Source organism: Dermochelys coriacea, chromosome 21 (genome assembly GCF_009764565.3).
Source record: "Dermochelys coriacea isolate rDerCor1 chromosome 21, rDerCor1.pri.v4, whole genome shotgun sequence".
In the NCBI taxonomy this organism is placed as follows: Eukaryota; Metazoa; Chordata; order Testudines; family Dermochelyidae; genus Dermochelys; species Dermochelys coriacea.
The window spans coordinates 9,677,631-9,703,255 of NC_050088.1; the positions used below are offsets into that span (position 1 = coordinate 9,677,631).

The 25,625-nt window shown below is 54.1% G+C and overlaps 1 protein-coding gene across 6 annotated transcripts in view; it reads left to right on the top strand.

Annotated features, from left to right (window-relative positions):
- ITPR3 (inositol 1,4,5-trisphosphate receptor type 3) overlaps nucleotides 1–25,625 on the top strand; it is a 97,824-nt gene that overhangs the window by 46,998 nt on the left and 25,201 nt on the right. For 4 of the 6 annotated variants that reach the window (XR_006276439.1, XM_043500286.1, XM_043500284.1 and 1 more), the window contains exons 4-30: nucleotides 942–1,028; nucleotides 2,067–2,225; nucleotides 2,857–2,955; nucleotides 3,134–3,217; nucleotides 3,701–3,847; nucleotides 4,618–4,713; nucleotides 5,751–5,801; nucleotides 6,498–6,658; nucleotides 7,175–7,274; nucleotides 7,681–7,841; nucleotides 9,682–9,823; nucleotides 10,648–10,809; nucleotides 11,679–11,851; nucleotides 12,720–12,839; nucleotides 13,844–14,026; nucleotides 14,825–15,076; nucleotides 15,600–15,744; nucleotides 16,100–16,247; nucleotides 17,112–17,308; nucleotides 17,557–17,686; nucleotides 18,651–18,708; nucleotides 19,012–19,177; nucleotides 19,793–19,957; nucleotides 21,667–21,735; nucleotides 22,961–23,086; nucleotides 23,867–23,989; nucleotides 24,806–25,006. Coding sequence is in view for 5 of the 6 variants with exons in the window: in XM_043500286.1 (XP_043356221.1) it covers nucleotides 942–1,028; nucleotides 2,067–2,225; nucleotides 2,857–2,955; nucleotides 3,134–3,217; nucleotides 3,701–3,847; nucleotides 4,618–4,713; nucleotides 5,751–5,801; nucleotides 6,498–6,658; nucleotides 7,175–7,274; nucleotides 7,681–7,841; nucleotides 9,682–9,823; nucleotides 10,648–10,809; nucleotides 11,679–11,851; nucleotides 12,720–12,839; nucleotides 13,844–14,026; nucleotides 14,825–15,076; nucleotides 15,600–15,744; nucleotides 16,100–16,247; nucleotides 17,112–17,308; nucleotides 17,557–17,686; nucleotides 18,651–18,708; nucleotides 19,012–19,177; nucleotides 19,793–19,957; nucleotides 21,667–21,735; nucleotides 22,961–23,086; nucleotides 23,867–23,989; nucleotides 24,806–25,006 (3,705 nt within the window). In the remaining variant the exon portion in view is untranslated. The remainder of the gene's footprint in view (nucleotides 1–941; nucleotides 1,029–2,066; nucleotides 2,226–2,856; nucleotides 2,956–3,133; nucleotides 3,218–3,700; nucleotides 3,848–4,617; nucleotides 4,714–5,750; nucleotides 5,802–6,497; nucleotides 6,659–7,174; nucleotides 7,275–7,680; nucleotides 7,842–9,681; nucleotides 9,824–10,647; nucleotides 10,810–11,678; nucleotides 11,852–12,719; nucleotides 12,840–13,843; nucleotides 14,027–14,824; nucleotides 15,077–15,599; nucleotides 15,745–16,099; nucleotides 16,248–17,111; nucleotides 17,309–17,556; nucleotides 17,687–18,650; nucleotides 18,709–19,011; nucleotides 19,178–19,792; nucleotides 19,958–21,666; nucleotides 21,736–22,960; nucleotides 23,087–23,866; nucleotides 23,990–24,805; nucleotides 25,007–25,625) is intronic. The other 2 variants (XM_038379735.2, XM_038379734.2) reach the window with 1 other exon arrangement.

The window sequence follows — 25,625 nt, forward strand, 5'->3', positions numbered from 1 at the left end:
AAACAATCTTGGCTAACTGGTAGCCCTAGGGCATACATAGGTCCTGTAAGCTGCCCCGGGCTGGACAGTTTGACAGCCTGGCATTCAATCCAGGAGAGACACTGCTGATGTAGTCGTACCCCAATACCCCTTATAAATATGCCCTGAGGGAGAATTCATTTCTCACTCCATATATTCAACAGCAACAACTTTCCTGTTAAACGCACCACGCAGAGGCATGGATAACACGTGGTTTTGGGGAGACAGTCTGGCTGGCCTATTCCAGGGCATCTCAGAGCGGGCAGTTGGCCACTCCAGCATTTTCCTCCCAGCTTCCTGGTTACTACGTGGCCATCTCTTTCTCCAGCTGGCGAGTCAGAACATGCAGCCTCCTGTGTGCAGTAACTGCCAGTATTTCGAGGAGAGCTGGCCTTGGTAACTGCTGGGGACCTCCCGAATCCTGGGGCCTTCTAGCACTAGCAGGGTTTCAAGTGGAGGCAGTTTGCACAGTCCCGTACAAAGGCACTTGCTCCCTTGTTTTCATGTTCACAGTAAGACCTGGGGCCAACCTGCCCAGAAGACTGGGGCCCACTTTTTTCCAAGGCGCCCTCTGATTTGGGGTGCATCGGTTTCTGGGTGTCCAGTTGGAGTCCCCTAAGCCCTGATTCTCAGAGCTGCTGAGCACCCACGGCTCCCACCGCCTTCAAGCAGAGCTGCTCTGGCCACTCCGAGTTGTCTCAGGTCGAGCACCCAGACACCGAGGCCGCTTTATGAAACGTGGCCCCAAGCCTGGGAGCTTGCCCGTGGCCGTCGAGGGGGAGGGGATCCAGAAGCAGATCGCATGCCCGGCCTCCTCCTGTGGCTGGTGTGAAGCTTCCTTCGTTACCCCGTGCTCCTCCCCCACACGCCCTAACGGGAGGCGGCTGCAGCTCACTGGGCCCTGCTCTGTGTTTTGCGGACAGCATGCGGCGCAGATGGAGCAAAAGCAGAACGATACGGAGAATAAGAAGGTGCACGGGGACGTGGTGAAGTACGGCAGCGTCATCCAGGTATTGGCCATGAGCGCTCCCCTCCCTTGGGCTCAGCGTCGCCGGCAGCTCTGGGCTATAGCTCGCAGCATGGCCCCTTATCTCCTCCCTGGACGTCCAGGAATAGAGACTGAAGCCACCTACATAGCTGTCTGGTTGCTTCTCCTGTGAACTCAAGAGTTCGTTTTAGAAGGAGCATCTAGGCAATAGCTAATGGAGGGTGTTTTATTGCAGTGTAGACCCAGTGAACCATCAGTATCCAGATTCAGTCCCCAGCTGGGGTGCAGCTAAAGATTGGTCCGTTCCCAGCCAGAGACTGGACAGCTTTCTGCCTGTTAGATGTGAAGGGGTTTGGGTGGCTGGTGGTGAATTGCTAAGACCCTGCAGGTTGTGGGTTAGTGGATGGGTGCACCGGGATGTGACAAAGCACTGGAGTAAATTCTCGCCCATCGGTGGGCTCCATTGAAGGAGCAGCTGGAAACGCATCCCTTTGAACGCAGGGGGCCCTATGCAGTGCTATGGCTTCTGTAACAGTAGCCTGGTCCAGTCTGCTTGTGCAGGAAGTGAGGGTGCAGGCGAGTATTAGCAGGCAAGTAAAACAATTGCTTTGGCTGCCGAAGGAACGTACAATGCCTTGGCCCTGCACCCACGGGACCCAGTGTTTGTTTGTTTGTCACCTGGCAGTTACCTTTGTTTGAGGGCTGCTGCTGGCAGGTTAGATTTTGGCGTACAACTACTCAGCTTCATGAGACCTGAAAGCCTCGGGCCACCCTATAACTTAAGCCTTGGGGTGATGCACAGAACCAAGGCAGCAAGCCAAGCTGGAGGACCAGGCAAAAGCCAAAGGCAATGTGGGCAGACCAGGCCTTCTTCGTGCATTGTCCCTGTGGTGGAGAAGAGACGGGGCTCTGCAGTATTGGATATAAAGGAGGCTGCTGTAGGTTTCTCTCGCTCCCAGCCTGTGCTGCCTGGCGTCACCATGCAGGGTCTCCCTAATTCCCCGCCTGGGCTAAGGTGCCGTAGAAGGGACTGGGGATGCTACTGTGTTTGGCTTTCCAGCTTCTCCATATGAAGAGTAACAAGTACCTGACGGTGAACAAACGTCTCCCCGCCCTGCTGGAGAAGAACGCCATGAGGGTGACGCTGGATGCTACGGGCAACGAGGGCTCCTGGCTGTTCATCCAGCCTTTCTGGAAACTGAGGAGCAATGGGGATAATGTGAGTATGGTGGGGAGGTGGAAACTGAGGCGGGAAGGCTCCAGGGTTGGGGGTTGTACTCGGTGATCTGTGTGGCAGCTGGGGAAACTGAGGCAGTGAGGGGTAAGTGGCCTGCCCAAGGTGAGTGGCAGAGCCAGGGATAGAATCCAGGAGTCCTCACTCCTGGTCTCCAGCCCTGACCACTACGCCATGCTCCCTCCTGCTGCTTCAGCTCAGGTCCGCTACAGGATGGATTGGGGGGTAGTGGAGCAATTCAGTGTCCTCTAGGATTCAGGGACTCAACTGTCACTCTCAAGCAGATGAGGGTGGGGCAGAGGGGACACGCCCTGTTTCTCAGCCCGCCCCCCAAAGGCCAGCCTGTTCGTGCAACAATGCTGATGGCGCGTTCCCAGATAGGGAGAGTCTCTTTTCTGCATCCCAGTTGCAGATCCCAGTGAGTTGAGAGAGGCTTTCAAAATAAAGGTGATGGGGACTGATGGCGGATCCAGAGGGCGGCAGGACCATGCTCAGGGGCAAGACTTCCACATCAGCAACCACGAAAGAGACATGTAGGCAGCGTGCCCAGGCTCATCCCTCTGCAGAGTCCTCTTGTTCATGCTCTCACCCCCCTCTCTCTAATTCTCCTCCCCAGGTAGTCGTGGGAGACAAAGTGATCCTGAACCCTGTGAACGCCGGGCAGCCACTGCACGCCAGCAACTACGAGCTCGCCGACAATGCCGGCTGCAAAGAGGTACCAAGAACAGGGAGGAGGGAAGGGTTCGAGTCCTCTGTAGGGATTCTGTGGGAGGGCTAGTAGTCACGATGCTCGAGTCTGGATCTGAACTTCTTTAGCACTTGTTTTGGAACCAATCTGTTTTGTTTCAGGCCCATCACTAGCATCTTGATCTTTCTCTCTCTTTTTTCCCCAGGTGAACTCAGTCAATTGCAACACCAGCTGGAAAATCAACCTGTTCATGCAGTTCCGGGACCACATGGAGGAAGTGCTGAAAGGGGTAATGAATGAGCATCCGTTCTTCATGCCAGAGCTGCTGGATAGGGATTCCATTGTGCTAGGCGCTGTACAAACATGGTGGGAGAGACAGCCCAGCCCCTGTGACTATCAATCTGAATTTTCTTTGCCAGTCTGTACCAACACAGGGAGTAACGCTCTGCTCCTTTAAGACGGAAAACCTGCAATTTCACCCATCACGCCACTAGTGAAGGGGGGAGGAAATGGTGAGGGGCAGTATGGATGCGATTGCCCTGCTGAGCATGCCACCGGTATAAGCTTGAGGCTGCCTGAATCCCAGACTCTCTGCAGGACGACAGCCCTGCAAAAAGGCAGTTGGGCCTGATTGGCCCATGCGTGCATGTATTGTCTCTGAAGCTTAGGGAAGGGATGTCCACGGAACCGGCAGATCAAAAGGTGCCATCGCTGTGCATGTGTCTTATGGGTACCTCCCTCGTAACCTCCTCTCTGTGTCCCTGGTTGGCAGGGGGATGTGGTGAGGCTGTTCCATGCCGAGCAGGAGAAGTTTCTCACCTGCGAGGAGTACAAGGCCAAAATCCACGTCTTCCTCCGCACCACCCTGAGGCAGTCTGCCACATCTGCCACCAGCTCCAATGCACTGTGGGAAGTCGAGGTGAGCGCCAGGGGGAGCACGTTTGCAGAAGAGTGTGTCAGTGCTCTCTCTAGTGGCTGGTGTGCACAGAGGATAACAGCCTACTACTGCAGACAGCTGATGGCAGCTAAGGTGGTAGAGGAGAGGGGGGTGTGTTTTGGTGCAGACGGTCCCAGCTTCCAGCCCTGCTGGCGACCCAGGCCGGGGTAGCATCAGGCTGGAGTCTGGCAGGTGACTCTGTGGTTTGCCGAGTTCATGCTCTCGTCGTGGATGCTTTGACAAACTGAATGGCTGTTTCTGTACGTTTCAGGCCTAGACGCTCTGCGTGGGCTGATCGTCAAACGCTGCCCCTTAGCAACGCAGCCATAGCCCGGTGGCTGCGGCACTGCCCACTGAAAAGGGGCGGTTAATCGCTTCACAGAGCTAACAATAGGCCCAAAGCAGAGCCTGGGATGTACCCCATGACCGCCTAGAGGGTTCGAATTGTTTCTGTCGCCTGCTGGAAGCCATGTCCGCCCTGGGGTGTACCCGACACATCCACCGCACCTGACCCACCACAGAGCTATTCTAGGTACTTGGGCTCTGAGCACCTCACTCCCTTTCATGCATTTCCCCTCAAAGCGCCCCTGCAAGGCAGGGCAGGGCAGTTATCCCCATTTTACAGGTGGGGAACTGAGGCACAGAGAGGCTAAGTGACTTCCCAAGGTCTATGCTGGAGCAGGGAATTCAGCATGGTCTCCCAAGTCCCAGGCTAGCACCCTAACCCCTTTCTTTCCCCACGTGCCTTTCAGGTGGTCCATCATGATCCCTGCCGAGGTGGAGCCGGGCACTGGAACAGCCTGTACCGCTTCAAGCATCTCGCCACTGGGAACTACCTGGCTGCGGAGGTAAGAGCATCAGAGGGGGCTGAATGGACATGGCTGGCTTCTGCTGCCGTTGAGGTCTTGCCATCCCTTGCAAAGGGGCTGCAATCTTGCCTGTAATGCAGAGCTGCGACCGCTCTCCGCAGGGCCACATTCTGCATGGAGGCCCTGCACATTTCCCTTGGGGCGGAAACTGACCTTAATCTAGTTTATGGGAAGCTTTGAGACTCTTTTGCCTGGGAGGCTCCTTGCCCGGGCTGATGGGAGGGTCTGCAGCTCCCTTCCAGTTCCTCCTTGCTTATAGGCGGCAGAGAATCCAAGTCTTGGGACTGGAGCCATGAACAACATTGCTGTTTGCCCATTGGCCATGCTAGGATATGCCCAGCAGAAAAGCCCCCAGAGCTGGCACGCACTTGTCAAACTTGCTCTTCACGTTCTCCCTTTCCGCATGGCCTGCGGCATGCACAGCCCAGCAGGCTGAGCTGTCCTTTATTTGCTCATCCCAGGCCAAGCTTTACAGTCAATCCTTTCACCGCACCCCGTTGCTTTGATAAAAAGGAATTTGGCCGGCCGTGCTTAACGATATTTTTCTGACTCCTGAGAAAATTCAGCTCTTGCTTGTCCTCTAGGACATTCGAACATTTCAGGGCCAGAATGATCAGATCTACTCCAGTGGTTTTCAACCTTTTAAACTTTGTGGACCACTAAAAAATGTCAAATGGAGGTGCAGACCCCTTTGGAAATCTAAGACGGAGTCTGTGGATCCCCAGGGGTCCATGGACCACAGGTTGAAAACCACCAACCTAGTCTGACCTCCTCCATAACACAGGCCAGAAAATGTCATCTATTTCTGCCTTGAGCCCATATTGTGCGGTGAAGGCTAGAACCTATATTTTAGAGCGAGACATCCAAGAAAGACTTATCTGACATGTCTCCATTGAAGTCAGTGGAAGAAAGAGCAGGTGACAAACCCCCTTGCTTGGAATTTAAAAGGGTCAGAGTCAATGGCCCAACTTGCGTGTTTGTGGTGTTGTTTGTTTAATATTTTTTTCACTTTGTAGGAAAACCCAGGTTACAAAGGAGATGCCGCCGATCCCAAGTCTGCGCCCATGGTGAGCTCTGAGATGTGTTCTGCTTGGCTAGTGGCTGAGCGGCTGCTGCTCTCTGGGCCTGGAAGTAATTTCCTTGCTCATCCACTTAGACTCTGCTGGTTTTTGAGAACACAGAGAATTGGCACCGTAACAGAACGGGCCATTGACCTAGCTAGGGAGGGAGCAGGTGCAGTTACATTCAGGGAAACCGCAGCAGCATGTGCTCAGGGTGACACTGGAGGGGCATCGTGCTCTAGTGGATGTGATGCTCCTGGCAGTGCTGGAAGGCTGCCTTGCTCAATGTACCTGTTCTATGAGGCATCTCCATGTAGCACACTGGCCAAGTGTCCCAAGTGCACCACCGGCAGGTGTTATTACATCTGGTTGGAATCAAACAGCCTGGAGGGTTCGCACAGCCCAGAGCGTGCTGGAAGGGCATGCAGATAAGGTGGTGGTAGAAGAGAGACAACTTCCTAGCCCTGTGGAAGAGGGGTTCTTTTACCCTGTTTACCAAGTGTCTTCGGGAAGGTGGAGTTGTTCCTGTAGGTCCACTGGTGCATGCCAACCCTCTTCTCATGTGTTTCCATGCTGCAAGGCCCCAGTCCAGGTTCTTAGGAGCTTCTGCTGTGTCTCGAGAATGACCTGCCTTCCCTCTAGAGTACGCGTGTGTGGGGGAGCTTGGTACCGCATCCAACCGCTTGGTACCACGCTCCACAGCTGCTTCCCTTGCTGCAGGATGGGACCATTCGCTCCAGCCGGAGGAAAACGGGGGAGAAGATCAAATACCGGCTGGTGGCCGTGCCCCACGGGAATGACATTGCCTCCCTCTTTGAGTTGGACCCTACCACGTTGCAGAAGACGGATTCCTTCGTCCCTCGGTACGCGGGAATGCCCGGGCCCACTGTGAAACCTCACCAGTTCAGTCGGCGCAGTCTCATGGAGGTTGGGCTGCTTCAGAAGGGGGGAAGATTTGGGGTCAAGGAAGGGAACATGGAGTAGCAGTCACACAACCTGAAAGCCTAGCACTGAAACCTGGTCCACTCTTGCATGGGGGGGACCTCTAAGGAAAAGTGTAAGTGGCCCTGTTCTGTCCGAGTCAGTGCTGAGCCAGCACACTGGTGGGAGCTGCATGGCTGGAGTTGCTGTGTGTTGGAAAACCAGTAATGCCACCATGGGGTCCTGGCCCAATTCCTGCTTGGGTGACTGTGTCGATTCCCCTAATTCCCCTGCAGGAACTGGTGCAGAATGACTGTCGTGTCCCACCCCAGAGGTGGCTGCATTTCAGCACTGGAAGGTTTGACGTGATTCCCATCTGCACATCTAGAAAGTGCTTCCGGGCCTTTCTGGATGGAAAGCGTGATAGGAACACGGAACCTTCATTGTACCGATTTCAGGAACTCCTACGTGAGGCTGCGCCACCTCTGTACGAACACTTGGATCCAGAGCACTGACGTGCCCATTGACATCGATGAAGAGAGACCCATTCGTCTCATGGTACGTCCCACGCTTGGTCACAGCTTGGCTGCAGGGTCTAATGAGCTCTTAGAATTCAGAGTTCGTGTCCCTGTGGGTTCTTGAGCATCATCAGGAGGACCAAATGAACCTAGAACCCAGCCAAAGCAGCCTAGAACCCAACTCATCTGTCCAATGCAATAGCTGATAGTAGCTGTGAGGTAGGGACGGGGTAGGGTGGCTCATTCATCCCACCATGGTTGTAGTAAAGGTACTGTGGTGGTAGTGGTAAATAGCAATGCGGAGGGGAGGGGTTGTACCTGGAGCCCAGTGTTGTAGTGGGTAAAGTGTTGAGAAGGTGCCCCTGTGTGTCTGACCCTGCAGCAGATGCTCTCGCTGGAGCTGAAGTGGGTTTTGGTGAGGGGTGACACGGGGTTCTCTCTTTCAGCTCGGCACCTGCCCGACCAAGGAGGACAAAGAAGCTTTCGCCATTGTCTCTGTGCCAGTGTCAGAAATCCGGGACCTGGATTTTGCCAACGATGCCAGCTCCATGCTGGCCAACGTGGTGGAGAAGATGAACAAGGGCTTCATCAGCCAGAATGACCGCAGGTAACAAACCCAGCCATGCTTCTGACCATTGACCAAGCAAAGCCAGGCCCACGCTAAACTCGAAGGCATCTCTCTGCCTGTCTGTAACATGGTGACTTTTGAACATTGCATTCGATGAGTCTCGGGGAGCATCGGAAGCTCCAGTGTGCTGAGCCCTGTGGATTTTGGTGAAACTCAGGAAAGCCTGATTTCCACTTGGATCACAGTTTGGTCACGCCGGATACAGGGGTGAGGCCATTGCCTCCCTGATGCCTATGGGAGGAGAGCAGAGTCACTCTGGGTGCAGGGGTGAGGCAGTGAGCACCGAGTTAGGGGGTAGAGTTAGGGTGCCAGAGATCTTCCTCTGCCTTCAGTACCAAATGGACACTCTGGGGGCGTAACTTGGTGGAAGTCAGTTAGGTGGGTCCTCCAGGCAGGCTCCCTAGTCTCCATTCCAACTGAGTTCACCCCCAGCTAGGCGTCTCAGTCCCCAACACTGGCCAGCCCCCCCAGCCAGGCCTCTCTCCCTCAGCTGATCCAATCACCCCTACCTGTGGCCAGGCCTCCCCCTTCCCCACGCCCCTGTATCCTGAGCAAATGGTCACTAGGGATGTGCGGGGGAAAGGGCCAGGCTGGATATCCAGCCTACAATAAGCAAGGAAGCATGCAGTCCTACTGCTAGAATGCAGCATGTCCTCTGGTGCAGGGGGCAGCAGGGCAGAGTCCATGGGCCGGGCCGTATCTCTGTTACTCATGGCATAGCATGGCTCTCAGCCTAGAGCATTGTGCCAGCGCCATTGCACTTCCCTGCCAGTGGCCTGATTACAAGCCTGCTCCTCCCCAGGGACGCAGCAAGGAAATCAGATTGTGTGTGTCGGGCCTGTGCCAGCCCCTCCTTTGCAACAAGAGAAATAAATTAGGAGCTGGGAGATGGCCCTGTGATAGGACCGGGTTAGTTAGTTGTGGTGTTTATTTATAGGTGGGTGGGTTCTTGGCATTTCCTAAGCAAAACACAGTGATACGGTGACGCAAATAGACTGAGCCACTTCCCTTTTGCCACCCCTCCACCAGAAGACAAGCTGAGTCCCTTGGGCTACGGCGTGCCAGAGACTTGGCTGAAGGGCTTTGACTTGTGGAAGAGAAGCAGGGTTATGACCATCATGATGATCAAACTCTTGACTCCTCACAAGTGTGAGGATATTAGTCCTGCTGTCCAAGCCAAATTCTTTATGTACTTTAGTTTGAATACACATGAGAACATAAGAATGGCCAGACTGGGTCAGACCAAAGTAACCTGTCTGCCAACCTAGCCCAGTAACCTGTCTGCCAACAGTGGCCAATGCCAGATGCCCCAGAGGGAATGAACGGAACAGGTAATGATCAAGGGATCCAGCCCCTGTCGCCTATTCCCAGCTTCTGGCAGTCAAAGGCTAGGGACGCCCAGAGCATGGGGTTGCATCCGTGACCATCTTGGCTAATAGCCATTGATGGACCTATCCTCCAGGAACTTATCTAATTCTTTTTCTGATTCTGCACAATTTATAAGGGGTCTAAACCCTCATGCTTCAGGGCATAAACCAAGCTCTAAGAGGTTAGGGAATAACTTCCCCATGGACATTATGGGGGTTAAATTCTCTCCTGCACAGAGACCTGATACATGTTCTGTACACTGCGTAAGTTCCTCAAAACCCAGCTTGGGTCTCATTTGTTTTGTATGAACCACCCAATGTTGGGGGTTAGTTTGGAGACTAGGAGCGGTTCTAGGCTGCTCTCTGGTTATTAACCCTCCCGTTGCTGAGGTCCCAGGTGGCATGGATGCACCTGCTGCCGATAATGATGTTGCGTGCTGCCCGCTTTGCAGGTTTGTGATCCAGCTGCTGGAGGACCTGGTGTTTTTCGTCAGCGACGTTCCCAACAACGGGCAGAATGTGTTGGACATCATGGTGACCAAACCCAACCGGGAGAGGCAGAAACTCATGCGGGAGCAGAACATCCTGAAACAAGTGAGCAGGATGGGAGAGGAGGGACACGCAGGGACAAGGATTTGGGTTTGAACCAAAGCGATTCAGCCACTGAACCCTCACTGAGCCGTGGAGAAAACGTGGGTTGGGGAACGGGAATTTGGGGACAGGCTGGTCAGAGAGGCACTGGAGAATTGCAGACTGTGTGTCTGTGCAGCCAGCTTGTATTCTTCAGGGGCATTTTTATAGAGTTATTGTTAGAAGCTATTCATAGTTGGGGGTGAGGGGCAAATTTGGTCAGTTGAAAGGTCATTAAAATAAGGGGCTCTTAGGAATTGGCCAGAGGGCAGGCATACTTGGTGCTGGTGTCATGAAAGCTGTCCTCTTCCATCACGGATGCCGATTAGTCCTGACCTGCAGCTCCCCACGGCTATCAGTCTGTGCCCCACATGCAGCTCTGCTGACACTCATCAGACTAGACCTGCAGCCCATGCTCTTATTCCAGCCTTGTGTTCCTTTTGAGCCCAGTGAAATGTAGGGTGCTTTATTTGAGGTCACAAAATCTCCACGCAGGCCTTACGTGAGATGGTCCAATTCATTCTGCTTGTGATCAGAGTTGAGGTCTCCAGAGGGGACCCACTGCATCCCTTGAACTACCATGGAAGGGGCCTTTCCCAGCCTTGAGTTAGCAGCAGGGGTGGTTTAACCAGGCTCTGCCTGCAGGCATTCCCTTCTCTCGCCCACTAGGGAACGAGCACTGTAGAAATACCTGTGACTGAGGACTGAGCTGCAGTTCTGAAAGCACATTTGCGGAGGGCAGCTTGGAATCTGACTCCCTCCGGCTTCCCTCTTTTGTGTTTGATTAGATCTTCGGGATCCTGAAAGCTCCATTCAAGGAAAAGGGAGGGGAAGGCCCCCTGGTGCGGCTGGAGGAGCTGTCGGATCAGAAGAACGCTCCCTATCAGTACATGTTCCGTCTCTGCTACCGGGTGCTGCGGCACTCCCAGGATGACTATCGCAAGAACCAGGTGGGTCCATGTGGCAGGGCAGCCGGGTTGTCCTGGCCACAGCTCCTGGCCCCACCTGATACATTATCACCTGTATTGCGGAACACCTTGAGGCTCTAATCGGGGATCATGGCACCGTTGTGCTAGGCACTGTACATCCGTACCACTAAAAGGGAGCAAGCCATCTCCATCTGCTGTCCAGGAACCCGCTCGCACGTGTTGCTGATTTGGCTAGTAAGCTGTGGGCTTTAGGACTCCCGTGCACTCCTGCTGCTCTAGCAGAATCTCCCATACGGATAATTCCCTGTCTTCCCACTGGAGTTGTCAGCTACTTGGGCCATGAAGTGACAGAGTTTCCAGGCCCCTGGCCTCCTCACCACATGCCAGCTCTGCTGTCCCCAAGGCAGGCAGGAACCTTGTCCTCTCTCTCTGGAGCTTGGATCTTCCTGTTGGCCACCATTTAACACTGACTCTGATGGGGAAGCCCTGGGTGGGGATCCTTCTGTCCACAGCTGGCCAGACAGGGAGCAGGGCCTGTGGGGGGAAGCCCTTGAAGGAGATAGGTGTCGAAAGCAGAGAATGGCCCTGAGGGCAGCAGCAGGACCTGGGTGGAGGGTGGGACCCGAGCCCACACCCAGTCATAATCAGCCAGTGGGGAACCTGGATATCATCCCCAGAGGTTGGGTCTGCGGGCGCTGAGTCTCTGCATTGGACGGGCACCTCAGTTGGTGTCAGAGCACAGATTCCAGATGTCGCTCACCCTACTTGTCCCTCATGCTGGGGGTGTATTTTGGGGTCACCATTGGCACTCAGTACTAGCTCTGGCCCTCCCTGGCCCCTGCTAACTGCTCTGCCCCTGCCCCCACCTGATCTCTGCCCCGCTCCTCCAGGAACATATCGCCAAGCAGTTCGGCATGATGCAGTCCCAGATCGGCTACGATATCCTGGCAGAGGACACCATCACCGCCCTTCTGCACAACAACCGCAAGCTGCTGGAGAAGCACATCACCAAGACCGAGGTGGAGACCTTCGTCAGCCTGGTGCGCAAGAACCGGGAGCCCAGGTGCGTGCCGTGCAACCTGGCCGCTGTCTCACAGTCTGTGTGCACTGAGCGATGGACGCCGGTGCGCTGGTGTTTGAAGACTGTCGTATTCAACCAGCTGAATATTGCTCTATTGCAGCCGTAAAGGTTGCTGGCCAGCAGAGAGACTGCTTGTGAAGGGGGCGGTATGTTTGGAGTTTCAATAGCAGGGACTAGCAGTGCCCTAGAGAGGGAATTATGCAGGGAACAGGAGGGATCCAGAGGCTGGGATAGTGGAGGGAGTAGCAGGCCTTGCAAAGGCCTGGAGGGATCGGAGAGGCTAACAGAGCCCTGGGGGGGCAGAACTGCAGAGGCCAGGGGTATCAGAGGAGTGGAAGCACCTTCCAGGGTGTTCGTGGTGTAAGAGGGCAGATATCCCCCAGGAGGATCGCAGTGGCTGGCAGCGCCCCGCTGGGTGGCTCATGCTGTCAGGGGACGGGACATTGGATGCTGCAGATCTTGGCACGGTAAAAGCAGAACTGCGCCGTACGAGAGCAGAATCATGAGGCCTGGGGAGGTGGAGACTCAGACAGAGGGCAGGCACCCTGTAATGTGGAGCATCAGCTGAAGGCTAGATTGGGCTGAGCCTGCTGCTCGAGCAGGAGGACCCTCCCGGGTCTGAATGCCAGAGCAGGATTTCACACTAGTTAGGAGCATGCGCTCTTCAAGCCTCAAAGACCTATCCTGTGCGCCAAGCCAACAGCTCCATAAGATCTGCAACCCCGGTCCAGGTTCATGCGAAGACAATAGCTTAGAGAGAGAGGCCAGAGCATCCACTGGGGCGCCTTCCCCTTCAAACCCCTCACGCCCCACCTGACCGTGAGCTGTGGCTCTCTTGTGCTCGCCCCAGGTTCTTAGATTACCTCTCAGACCTGTGTGTGTCCAACTACATCGCCATCCCCGTCACCCAGGAGCTGATCTGCAAGTGTGTGCTGGACCCCAAGAACAGCGACATCCTGATTAAAACGGAGTGAGTATCCCAGGGGCCGCTTGGCCCTGAATGCTGGGCCCTTCCCCACCCTCCCGTGCGGGACTGTAGCATTGTGTGTGGAGTGGGGAGAGTCACGGGAATACCCTCCCCCTCCTCCTCCTCCTCGCCCTGATCAATCCATAGGGTGGTATGAGACTTCAGGACCATCTTACCCCATCCCATCAATCTTCAGGGTCAGTGCCTCACCTGGTGGAAATTGGCATTGCTCCATTGATTTCAAGGGGGTAGAGAAAGGGTGGTCTAGTGATTAAGGCCCTGGCCAGGGACTCGGGACGTTTGGGTTCAATTCCTTGGGCACATCATTGACTCTCTCTGTGCCCCAATTCCCCATCTGTCCAGTGAGGTAATACCACCTCTCTGGCGAGGAAGGATGGGCTCAATTCCCTGCTCTTCCACCAACTCCCTGGGGGACCTTGGGTAAGTCACTTAATCTACCCTGTGCCTCAGTTGCCCTTCTGTAGCATGGGGAGAATAGCCTTGCCCCGCCTCACAGCAGGGTTGTGAGGATGAACCCATGAGAGATGGTGAGGTGCTCAGATACTACTGTGATGGGGCCAACATAGAGAGGGATGGATCTGGACCATTGCTACGGGGAGCCTCCTGAAATTTGTGCCTAAGACACAGTATGAAATATCGGCTTTCTTCAGCTTGCCTCCGCCACAATTCCCAGTATCTGGGCCCGGCATCAATCTGGGACAGGTGGATTCTCTGGGCTCAGCCTTCTGCTCCCTTGGGTCCACTCCCGATCAGCAGTCTAGGAGAGGATCTGCCCAGTGCAACGAGTTTTCTTTCCTTTGTGGTTATTCCTCTGCCCTGTGTGATGTGGGAGGGAGCGTAGTCAAACGGTCAGAGCCCAGGCCTGGGGCATCGGAAATCCTGACTCCTCGTGTGACTTTGGGCGAGTCCTGTTGCCGCGCCGTGCCTCCGTTTCCCCATCCGTTCAGTGGGGAGGACCCCTGTTGAACATGGCGGTGTGATTGTAGGCTGAGGCCAGTAAAGGAGATGTCCCAGACCCACGAATACCTGAGCATCGAGTACTCCGAGGAGGAGGTCTGGCTGACCTGGAGTGACAAGAACAACGACCACCACGAGAAGAGCATCCGGCAGCTGGCGCAGGAAGCACGGGCGGGCAACGCTCATGATGAGAACGTCCTGAGTTACTACAGGTAACGCCGTGGGGCCTCCCCGACCCTCCCGGGCGTCTGATGGGGACAAAGTGAGGACTGGAGAGTAAATCCCCATCCCCCCCGGCTGAGCTGGACGTTTAGGGGGAGTTCACCAGGGAGTGGAACTCCGCATCCAGGGAACCGATGCTGGGCTCTGTGAGTGCCGTCCCCCCCCTCGGCATGTCTCCACATGCTCAGCCGCTCCTGAGCCAGCCCAGTCCTTCTCCTCAGGCGCTGGGATGAGCCAGGGAGGTGACCGTCCGGCCGATCTCCCTGTCTGGCAGTGGGGGACGCAACCCGTCTGCTCCGCTAATGCGAAGGCAAGCCCTGCTCTGAAGGAGCCCTGCTGAGGGGGTGTGCCCATGGGACACTGGCTGGGTGTGAGTGAAGGGGGGAACAGAAGAGGAGCATGTTTGTGGGGCCCCCCCGCTCACTCATCCAGCCACCGTGGGGTGTGTGTTGCTGCTGGAGTCAGTGGGAGTTCAGCGACGGGAGCACAGCTGCGCCTTTGTTTCAGTTCACAGAGTTTGGCTGTGCGGGCTCGGAGAGCAGCCCCCCAGCCCAGCCACCGCTCTTCAACTTTCTTGCTCATCCCATTAGGCCCTCGCCAGCTACCCAAGAGGCACCGGCTGGGCTTGGAGCGGGGTCTTGTTCCCTCGGCAGAGGGGCGGGATGATGTCTGTCGCTTCCACAAATGATCTAATAAAGATCCTCTCCCTCCATCTCGCCTTCTCCTTTCATCTCTTCCCCTGTCTCCTTCTCTGCATCTCTTCCTCCCTTGTTCTCACCTCCAAACAGGTACCAGCTGAAGCTGTTTGCCCGCATGTGTCTGGACCGCCAGTACCTGGCGATCAAAGAGATCTCCAAGCAGCTGGGGGTGGAACTCATCTTCCTCTGCATGGCGGACGAGATGCTGCCTTTTGACCTCCGGGCCTCCTTCTGCCACCTCATGCTGCACGTGCACGTGGACCGGGACCCCCAGGAGCTGGTGATGCCCGTGAAGTTTGCACGGCTGTGGACGGAGATCCCCACCGCCATCACCATCAAAGAGTGAGGCAAACCGGTGCTTCTCACCGTGAAGGGGGTGGCATGGGGGATTCCAGCCCATCCCGCCCTAGAGATCCCTGGCTCGGATCCAATTTGTGTCATTAATAACCAAACGGCCATAGTGAAGGCAGGCAGGAGGCACATGTGGAATGGGTCTGGCAGGTCTTAGTCAGGTCTCCTCGCGGGCAAAGCCTTAAAAACCACCGGCACAACTGGCACTGATCAGCCCTCAAGGCCAGTGACGAAATGAGCTTTGGAGACTGAGCTCTCCTCTCTCTCTTTCGAGGCCAGGGTTACTGGGACACTCACCCCTGCTGCTGCCAGGCTGGGCTTTTGTGGGGAGAGGACGCTGACCTCCGGGCCTGTCCGTCCGATGCACTGAACTGCATCTGGCACGACGTGCTGCCCTTCTGGAGAGCCAGGCAGGGGCTCCCCCTCCGCGGGAGAGGCACTTGAAGGGCTAGGGCGTTGAGAGAGACCTGGCCCATCTCCTGCTGGCTCACTGCGCCTCTCCTCCCCTTCGCAGCTACGACTCCAACCTGAACGACTCCCGGGACGACAAGAAGAACAAGTTCGCCAGCACCATGGAGTTCGTGGAGGATTATCTCAACAACGTGGTGAGCGAGGCGGTGCCCTTCGCCAACGAGGAGAAGAACAAGCTCACCTTTGAGGTGAGAAGCCTGCGCTGGCCCTGCCGGGGAGGGGGCATTCATCAGTGCTTTGAAGCAACCCCGAGTGGGGGCATTTCAGCCCAGCCTGGGCCTTATTCCCTCAAAGAGACAAGGAGGCCACGTCTCACTGCTGTACAGGGGCCCTGCGAAAACTTGGCGGCCAGTTTCTAGTCACACCGTGGGTGGCCATCTTGGAACTGCCAAGTCTTGGCGCAAACTGGGCTGCCATCTTGTAATGGCCAATTGCCACTGCAGACCAGGCAGCCATCGTGGGAGTCCTTACCCTGTACGGTTGTATTCCTCATCTGCTCACGAGGCGTGGGAGAGATCTGGAGTCTTTCTGTCCTTCCTGCAGGTCGTCAGTCTCGCCCACAACCTCATCTACTTCGGCTTCTACAGCTTCAGTGAGCTGCTACGCCTGACACGCACTCTGCTGGGCATCATAGACTGTGTCCAGAACCCTCAGCTCATGATGCAGACCATGTACAATGAGGATATGGCGGGTAAGGCTCCATGGCTGGCCTGTAAGCACCTGCTTCTCTGTACTGTCTCAATTCATTGATGACCTCAGCGGAAACTGGTGGGCTTGACTGTCTCTGGAAGCGTGGGGTGGGGCAGCTACCTGGGGCTTCTCGCCTCTGCGCTCGCAGCCGGGAGCCGGGTGGAAGGCACCCGGGGCTTCTCGCCTCCGATGGGTAGATCCGCGCTGGTGCTCCCAGTGCAGGGTGCCAGGACCATGGTGGGCAGCGGGCAGTGGGGAGCCCGGGCGGCAGACAAAGCTGGGAGCCTGGGTGGCAGCCTGGCTTGGAGCAGAGACCCGCTGGGGCGTGGGGAGCTGGCTTTCTTGTCAATTTCATGGCTCCAGCAGAGCCGTGTAATTGACAAGAATAACAGCCAATGTAAGGAATGCAGTGTCTACACAGACACTGCGTCGCCCTAACTGCGTCGACATAAGCCCTACGCTTCTCATTGAGATGGAGTTATGATGTTGGCGTAGTAGGGCACTTACATTGGTGGGCGCATGGCTGTAGTGGAGACACTGACGACATGCCTTATGTCGACCTAGCTCTGTAGTGTAGACCAAGCCTGAGAGACGGGGATTAGCAAGAGCTTGGCCTCTCTCAGGTTCTGGGGGAGGAGCTCGGAATTTGGCCAGCAATAGTGAGTAAGAAATGTAGGGACATGGGGAGGCTGATTATTCACCTGGCATTTATGCTCCAATAAAATTAAAGCAGTTTCCAGTTTGGTGGAAGTTTGGGTGGGTCCTTATGCCAGCCACAAGGTGGACTTAGAAGCTCTAGCCCTCCTCAGTGTATTAAAGCTGGCCTCACACATTAGCCTCTTGCCAACTTTGGCTGCTTCCTTAGGGAAGAACGTGCGGAAGTCCATCCAGGGTGTTGGCCAGATGATGTCCACCATGGTCCTGAGTCGGAAACAGTCCATCTTCAGTGTCCCAAGCTTCAGCACCGTGGTGGCCTCTGAGCCCACGGACCGGGAGAGGACCATAGAGAATGAAAACATTGTTGTGATGGAGACCAAGCTGAAGATCTTGGAGATCTTGCAGGTGGGAGCCCATGGTGGTGGAAAAGTTAGTGCATGAAGCTCAGAGGGAGGGAACAAATGAAATGAGGAAGCTGCAGGTTCCCATGGACTTCTGCTATAGACCAGTGCCACTGGCCTCTGGTTAATGCAGGGCTGGGGTGCTTGGAAGGGAAGGTGGGGACGGGGCTGGAAGCTGCAGCAGTGTGAATAGGGTGGTTTCCATGGTGGGGGATTCACTTCTACACTCCTTCTGCCCATGCTGCTCCCCAGTTCATCCTGAACGTGCGGCTGGACTACAGGATCTCCTACCTGCTCTCTGTCTTCAAGAAGGAGTTCATAGAAGTCTACCCCATGCAGGACAGCAGCGCCGACGGGACAGCTCCAGCCTTCGACTCCACAAGTAATTATCTCTCCATCCCTTTTGCTCTCTACCAGCAGTGCAGTCTCCAGTGCAGCTTAGATTTAAAGGGCCCTATATGGCATGTTAAGTACCAGCTGATTATTGGGAACACACTGTATGGCTCTGATAAACTCTCTTAGCAGATGGAGAGGGATACATGCTGCATTGAATGGGCTGGGTTGGACCTGGATTTGATTGTTTGGTGCCAGGGCCCAGCAGTGGTTTGGGAGGCTTTTGCTTGGAGGAGATGGAGGTGGAAGAAAATTAGGGATACAGACACTTTCACTCTGGTGTTTCTAAGGTGTCTCTCCCTGTGGTACATAATATCAGCTCAATAATAAAGGTCTGCATCCTCCTTCCCTGGCTTCTCTTTCCTTTTGCCGATTTGCTCCCCACTTCCGTTGTTGTGAGCTCTTCACTTTGCCACAGTTAAGCTCAAGGTTAAAGGTGGTAACACCTCCCTCACTGCTAGGGTGACCAGATATCCCGATTTTATAGGGACAGTCCCAATTTTTGGGTCTTTTACTTATATAGGCTCCTATTACTCCCCCACCCCTGTCCTGATTTTTCACATTTGCTCTGTGGTCACCCTACTCCCCACTTCCCATATGCTCCTTCCTCACAATGAAATAGTATCAGGACATGTGTGTACGTAGAAGTGGCTAGTGGCTCAGCAGAGAACTACCGAGGGAGGTGCTTAAAGGCAGGGGAGGTAAAGAATTTGCGGATACGGCGGTGAATGCTCAGGTACCACGCTGATGAATAACCTTGTGATGACCTAGAGCTAGCCCAGTCTATCCAGAGTTCAGCAGGGCAGGAAACCTCTTTCCCCTCCCTGGATTGGGAGTTGAGATTGTTTCCCTAGGAGTTTCTGCCTTGCCTGGATTCGTAGTCACCTTCCATTGGTGGTGGTGGGGGGGCGGTGTCGAACTCCCTGCTTATGGCCCCTTTGCTTTCCTTTCAGATGCAGCGATGAACTTGGACAGAATAGGGGAGCAGGCAGAGGCCATGTTTGGGGTCGGGTAAGTGCCTCGGCCCCTTCTTTCCAGTGGAAAATTAATCTGTCCCTTGCTATTCCCTGTAGATAAATCCCGCTCTCCTATTAAGAGGTGGATTGCTGGTGGCTGAAAGCCTCAGGGAGCAGAGAATGTGGGTGGCCTGGGGCTACCATAAAGGCTACCATAGGAGCCTGTTATCAGCCATCAGGAGTGGAATGGGCTAGCGCAGAGCCAGCACAAAGCCCGAGGGAGTCCTTATTGCTGCTGAGGACTGTGGCCCAAGGAGTGGATTGTTACTCACGGCATGGTCTTTCCCCTCGACTTCAGGAAGTCGAGCAGCATGTTAGAGGTGGATGATGAAGGAGGGAGGATGTTTCTCCGTGTGCTGATCCACCTGACGATGCACAACTATCCCCCGCTTGTCTCCGGCTCCCTCCAGCTCCTCTTCAAACACTTCAGCCAGAGGCAGGAGGTGCTGCACACCTTTAAACAGGTAACACGGCTGGGGGCAGCCCGGGTCTCCCAGACGGTCTCGCAAGTCCTGGCCCGCACCTGGGGTGCAGTTGGCTGAGGGGGTTGTAAATAGGTTACGCTAGGTGTGAGTCTAAATCAAGCTAGGCTGGCAGGGAGCAAAGGTTGAGTCCATCTGAACGCGGTGTGGAAATGAACGGGTGAGGTCAGTCCAGCAGCTAGCTGGTGCATGTCCACAGCGTTTGGCACCAAGAAAAGGTGCATGGTGGAATGGCCAGATCTGTGCCAGCTAAGGAAGTTCCATTGGTGCAGCTCTTTCCTTAAACTGCTCTGGTAGGGATGCTGCAGATCCTGGCCATGCCCTGCAGGAATCAAGTCTAAGTGGTCTTGAGAGCCTCATCTGTGGGAGGCGGACGCTCAGGGTTGGGTAACAACGTCACACCCAGGCCTGATAGTGCCATAAAAGTAGCTTTTAATCAGCTGTTTCAGCCACAGCTGCCCCTGAGTCTTCTGGACTGAAGGTGGGGGAAGCAGAGAGCTGAGTGAGGAGAAGGTGGATGGACACCCACGCTTGGCTTTTCATTGCACACCGGTTCCTCAGTGAGCAGAAGGGGCTGAGGTTCTCCTCACGTTGCAGGTCCAGCTCCTGATCTCAGCTCAGGATGTTGAGAATTACAAGGTGATAAAGTCTGAGCTCGACAAGCTGCGCATGATGGTGGAGAAATCTGAACTCTGGGTAGACAAGAAGGGCAGCCCCAAGGGGGAGGACGCAGGGGAAGGAGCCAAGAAGGAGAAGAAAGAGGTAAGAACCTGAGCAGCTCTCCAGATTGCAGGGGATGGGCTGGATACAGACACCCCTGTGCCATTGGTTCAAATCCAGCTCAGGCCAGTGATATTGTCTCTAGGTTCAGCACCCTGAATTGGGCATGCCAGAGATGGGTGTTAGTGAGGCATTCAGTGCAGGAAGGCAGCTGCTCCTGGGGAAACGGGCAGGTGTGGAACCTTGTCCGAGGCTTGCTGAAAGTCCAAGTACCCTGGATCACTCTTGTCCACGTGCTTGTTGACACCCTCAACGAATTCTAATAGACTGGTGAGGAATGATTTCCCTTTACAGAAGCTAAGTTGACTCTTCCTCAACATATTGTGTTCATCTATGTGTCTGTTCTTTACTGTAGTTTCAATCCATTTGCCTGGTACTGAAGTTAGCCTGTAATTGCCAGGTTTGCCTCTGGAGCTTTCTATAAAAATTAGCGTGACATTACTCTTTCATTTATCGATTTGTTCCAATACCTCTTATATGGGTACCTCAATCTGGGACAGTTCCTCAGGTCTGTCACCTAAAAAGAATGGCTCAGGTGTGGGAATCTCCCCCACATCCTCTTCAATGAATTCAGATGCGAAGAATTCATTTAGTTTTCCACAACATTCTCTTCCTTGTGTGCTTCTTTAGTACCTTGATCATCCAGGGGCCCCATCATTGTCTGACAGGCTTCCTGCTTCTGTTGTATTTAAAATTTTTCTTGATGTTTTGTGTCTTTTGCTAGTTGCTCTTCAGATGCTTTTTTTTGGCCTGCCACTTGATTTGCCAGCTCCTTTATGTATTCCTCAGTAGGATTTGATTTCCACTTTTTAAAGAATATCTCTTTGCCACTAACTGCCTCTTTTATTCTGTTGTTTAGCCATGGTGGCATTTTGGTTTTGGCCCTCTTACTGTTTGTTTTAATTTGAGGTATACATTTAGTTTGTGCCTCTATTATGGTGTTTTTAAATAGCTTCCATGCAGCTTGCTGGCATTTCACTCTTGTGACTCTTCTTTTTCATTTCCGTTTAACTAGCTTCCTCATTTTTGTGTAGTTCCTCCCTTTTTGAAGTTAAATGCTACAGTAATGGGGTTCTTTGGTATTTTACCCCCGACAGGAATGTTAAATGTAAATACATTATGACAGGTTTCAGAGTAGCAGCCGTGTTAGTCTGTATTCGCAAAAAGAAAAGGAGTACTTGTGGCACCTTAGAGACTAACAAATTTATTAGAGCATAAGCTTTCGTGAGCTACAGCTCACTTCATCGGATGCTTTGGCTGCTACTCTGAAACCTGTCATTATGCAAGGCACTGAATTTAGCCGCATAGAGTGGCCACCAAATGCATCCGATGAAGTGAGCTGTAGCTCACGAAAGCTTATGCTCTAATAAATTTGTTAGTCTCTAAGGTGCCACAAGTACTCCTTTTCTTTTTATAAATACATTGTGGTCACTCTTACCAAGCAGTTCAGCGATATTCACTTCTTGGTCCAGATCCTATGCTCCACTTGGTACTAAATCGAGAATTGCCTCTCCCCTTGTGGGTTCCAGGACTAGCTGCTCCAAGAAGAAGTCATTAATGGGGTCTGGAAATTCTATCCCATGCTGAGGTGCCATGCCCTCAGTCAATATGGGGCAGCTGAAATCCCCCATTATTATTGGGTTTTCTCTTTTTGTACTGAGAGATGTTCCTCTCTTTCCTTCCCTTTGTAGCACACTGCAGATGAGGAGGTCAGTACCCCTGAAGAGAAGAGCAGTGAGAATTACAAGATAGTCAAAGGGGTAAGTAACAGCGAATAAATATTGTCTCTGGTTACATCACATAGCACCAGCCAGCTGTGCAGCGGGACTGCCTGACCTAGCCAGGTCAGTGGGGAACATTGGACTGGAGTTGTCTTCATGGTGTTACATACAGCGTCTTGCACTATGGATAAAGGATTTGTGAGAAGTCAGGGGTGGAGCTGGCAGCTTGCGTGACATGCGAGACTCGGGCTTACATTTAAAAGCTTAGTGCAGGGGGAGCCCTATGAAGTCATCAAACCCTGTGCAATAAAAGTCAAAGGCAGGACTTGTGCTAGGGGACAGAGGTGAGGATTTGTGAATGACACACAGGACTCTCACTCTGCACTAGGAGGGACACAAGGATTATGAATGAGACCCAGACTCATGTTGCTGGACGTGAGGGTTTCTCAGTTGATTGAAGCTCTCTGCTAATTTTTGCTATTCTGCTTGGTGAGTTGCGCAATGGAATTGACTCTGCCTTGCGTAGCTGAACACAAAGGGACCTGTTCTCCCCTCTGTCTAACCCATGCAGCCCAATGACTTTAAGTGCGTACGCCTGGGAGAAACTTGACCCAACATTTTACAGGGCTTCCAGGACGATCCCAGCTGACATTCTGCAGCCAGGGCAGTAAATGCTGGTCTTTTGCAGCCTGAAAGGTCATGAATGCAAGGCAGGGCCTGGCTGTGCAACCTGCCAGCTGGGGCTGCAGATGTTGGTGCAGGGGGAAAAGTGAGATCGCAGTTGCCCATACGTAATGCGATGCCTTCCATTTGGCAACATGGAGGGTCACAGGCCAGATTCTCAGGCTATGCCGATGTAAATGCAGCATTTACTCCACCGTGCTCAGTGGAGTGGCTCTGGGTTTACACCAGGGAAGCTGAGAGCAGCGTACTCAGTCAGCCAAGGCTGGCCTCCCACTTGTGGAAGCTGGGTTCAGAGGAGGCGGCAGGAGAACAACCATGCCTTTGATCTCCTGGGGGATGGGATGCATCTGCAACCTCTTCCCCAACAGGCTGTCACTCTGGCAACTTGGCTAGAGAGCACCCAGGGCCCTAAACCTAGAATTCAGGGATAGGACAGGCCTGTTCATGCATGGCAGCCCGCCTCGTTGGGGCCAGCGTAAGGCTGCGTGCTGCCGTGTGTGTGTGTGTGTGTGTGTGTGTGTGTGTGTTCTAACGCTCATTCCTCTTCTCTTGTGCTCTGGGGGCGGGGTTCTCTCTCCAGATCCTGGAGCGGCTCAATAAAATGTGTGGGGTGGGTGAGCAGGTGCGCAAGAAGCAGCAGCGCTTGATGAAGAACATGGACGCCCACAAAGTGATGCTGGATCTGCTGCAGATCCCCTATGAGAAGGTGGGAGAGTGGGAAGCAGGGCGGGGATGGGCTGGGCTGGATGGGAGTCGAAGGCAGCAGCCCCAGTGCATGTTCAAGCAGCTGGAATATTTCAGCGCGGGGGTCAGTCGCTCAGTCCGTGCAGCTCTGGGTTTGCCAGTGGTTTCCTACATACTGGGTGCCCGGAGGCAGCGTGTCTAGTAGCTGGAGCAGCAGACTGGCTGCTGGGACTCCTGGGTTCTCTTCTCAGCTCAGCCACTGACTCCCTGCACGACCCTGGGCAAATCACTTCATCTCCCCAGGCCTCAGTGCCCTTCTCTGTAAAATGGGGATAAAAAACTCTTACCCACTCTTGCAAAGTGCATTGTGGGGAAAGGTCTGTATGCAGGAATCACTAATCATAGAATCGTAGGATTGAAAGGGACCTCGAGAGGTCATCTAAGTGTAATACAGGCTCCTATGGCGCAACGTCAGTTCTGACGGACAGGAATGGACCGAGGAGCCATCCAGCGCGGTATGCAGTCTATAGCAGCATGCCTCAATCAGGTCCAATGCGCCTGTCTGCACAATAGTGTCCAGGGGGTGAGATTTCTTCCTTGACCCAGCTGTGGATGCAGAAACCTTCTCGGTGCCATCGAACCCGGTTGGTTTGTTCTTTGATGTGCCACAATGTAACCCTAGGAAACACCATCTTGGGCGGGGCGTCCTGGTGCTTCTCATGGCTTAGGATGTCTCCTGGGTAGAATTCCTCAGGCTCCTCCCCCAAAAAGTCACATTCTTCTCTGCTCCCCCTTTGCTCAGGGTGATGCAAAGATGCTGGAGATTCTGAGATACACCCACCAGTTCCTACAGAAGTTCTGCGCTGGGAACCAAGGAAACCAGGCCCTTCTGCACAAACATCTCAACTTGTTCCTCACCCCTGGGGTAAGAGAGGAGGCCTCTCTCCCTGCCTCCCCTCGGGAGAGCTCAACATGGAACCAGAGGAGTGGGCTGGGGGATAGATGGGGATTCGTAGACAATAGAGATGGAAGAGACCGATTCTGGTAGGTAATCTAGGCCACCCTGGTCCTTCTGCCCCGCTGGCCAGTCCTGGATGGTTCACTAACATATCACATGATAGTGCTTGCTCTCTAGAAGGGTGGCCTTGCGATAAAGGCACTAGACTGGGGCTTAGAAGACCCGGTTTCAGTCCTTGGCTCAGCCCCTCACTTGCTGTATGACCTCGGGCAAGTCATTTCACTGCCCCGTGCCTCAGTTTCCCCACCTGTAAAATGGGGATGGGGATGCAGACCAGCCTCACAAAGGTGTTGTGAGGCAAAGTCACTAATGTCTGGGAGGCTCAGATGCTAGGAAAGCTCATGGAAAAGCCAACAAATAAAAACGGAGATTGCTAGAGAGTGGCAAAGCACCCCTTCACACCCGCCCCCCCGCAACAGAACAGGGAAGGAGGAAAGTTCTAAGCAACCCTGCAGAATGGTCGGGGGGTTGCTTGGCTAAGGGTTGTGAAGGTCCAGCGGATGGGGGGTGGGGGTAGTGTTTAGGATAATGGTCCAGGAGCGGGGAGGAGTGTTTGGAGAGCATGGACAAAGGAGAGAGAGAGACCCAGAAGAAGGGAGGAGACATACCTGCAAGAAGGAGAGCAAGTGGAGGGGGGGGGAGAGGGAGCTGGGAGTGTACCTGGCTGTTTGGGGGCTCTGTGTAGCCCCTCAGCCTCACACAGGTGTCCCCCCCCCCCCACAGCTCCTGGAGGCCGAGACGATGCAGCACATATTCCTGAACAACTACCAGCTGTGCTCGGAGATTAACGAGACAGTGCTGCAGCACTTCGTCCACTGCCTGGCCACGCACGGCCGCCACGTGCAGTACCTCGACTTCCTGCACAGCATCATCAAGGCGGAGGGCAAGTACGTCAAGAAGTGCCAGGACATGATCATGACGGAGGTGAGAGCCCCCTCCCCTTGGGGGAGGGTGTGTGTGTGTGGGGGGTATTAAGATGTATAGACAGACTCAGTCAGAGAAGCAGGGCTGTCTCGGGGAGCAGGGTGGGGGCTCAGGAGGGACGCCTGTGCAGATCTCGGGGCCCCAGCTAGTTGCTAGGGGGCACTGAACTCTTGGAAGCAACATCCTTTGGAGGAGATGTAGAAAGCAGGACAAGAATCCTTATAATTTCATCCCAGCCTGAACAGATATTGTTCTTACCCAGAGAAGGCGCTATCCGCATTATATCTGAAACCTTGCTAACCCTCATGCTCACAGTTGTTGCTTGCACCATTTCCACCATTGCGTGGGCAGACTCATGCAGCTGAATTTTCACCTTTGAAAATCAGGCCTAACTTGCCTCATGTTGGGCTTCCAAAGCCAGCGGCAATTTTTGAGAATACTGGCCTTAACATCTAGACTGTTTTTAAGCTGCTTGCCTTAGTAATATCCTGCAACGGGGAGTTTCACAGGTTGGGAATTTCTGTGCCATGTTGGAAAATACCCTATTTCCATTGAAAATGCACTGTCCTTTAATCCCTAAGTGGCCCCTTTGAGGGGGGAAGCTGGCTGTTGCCTTTCA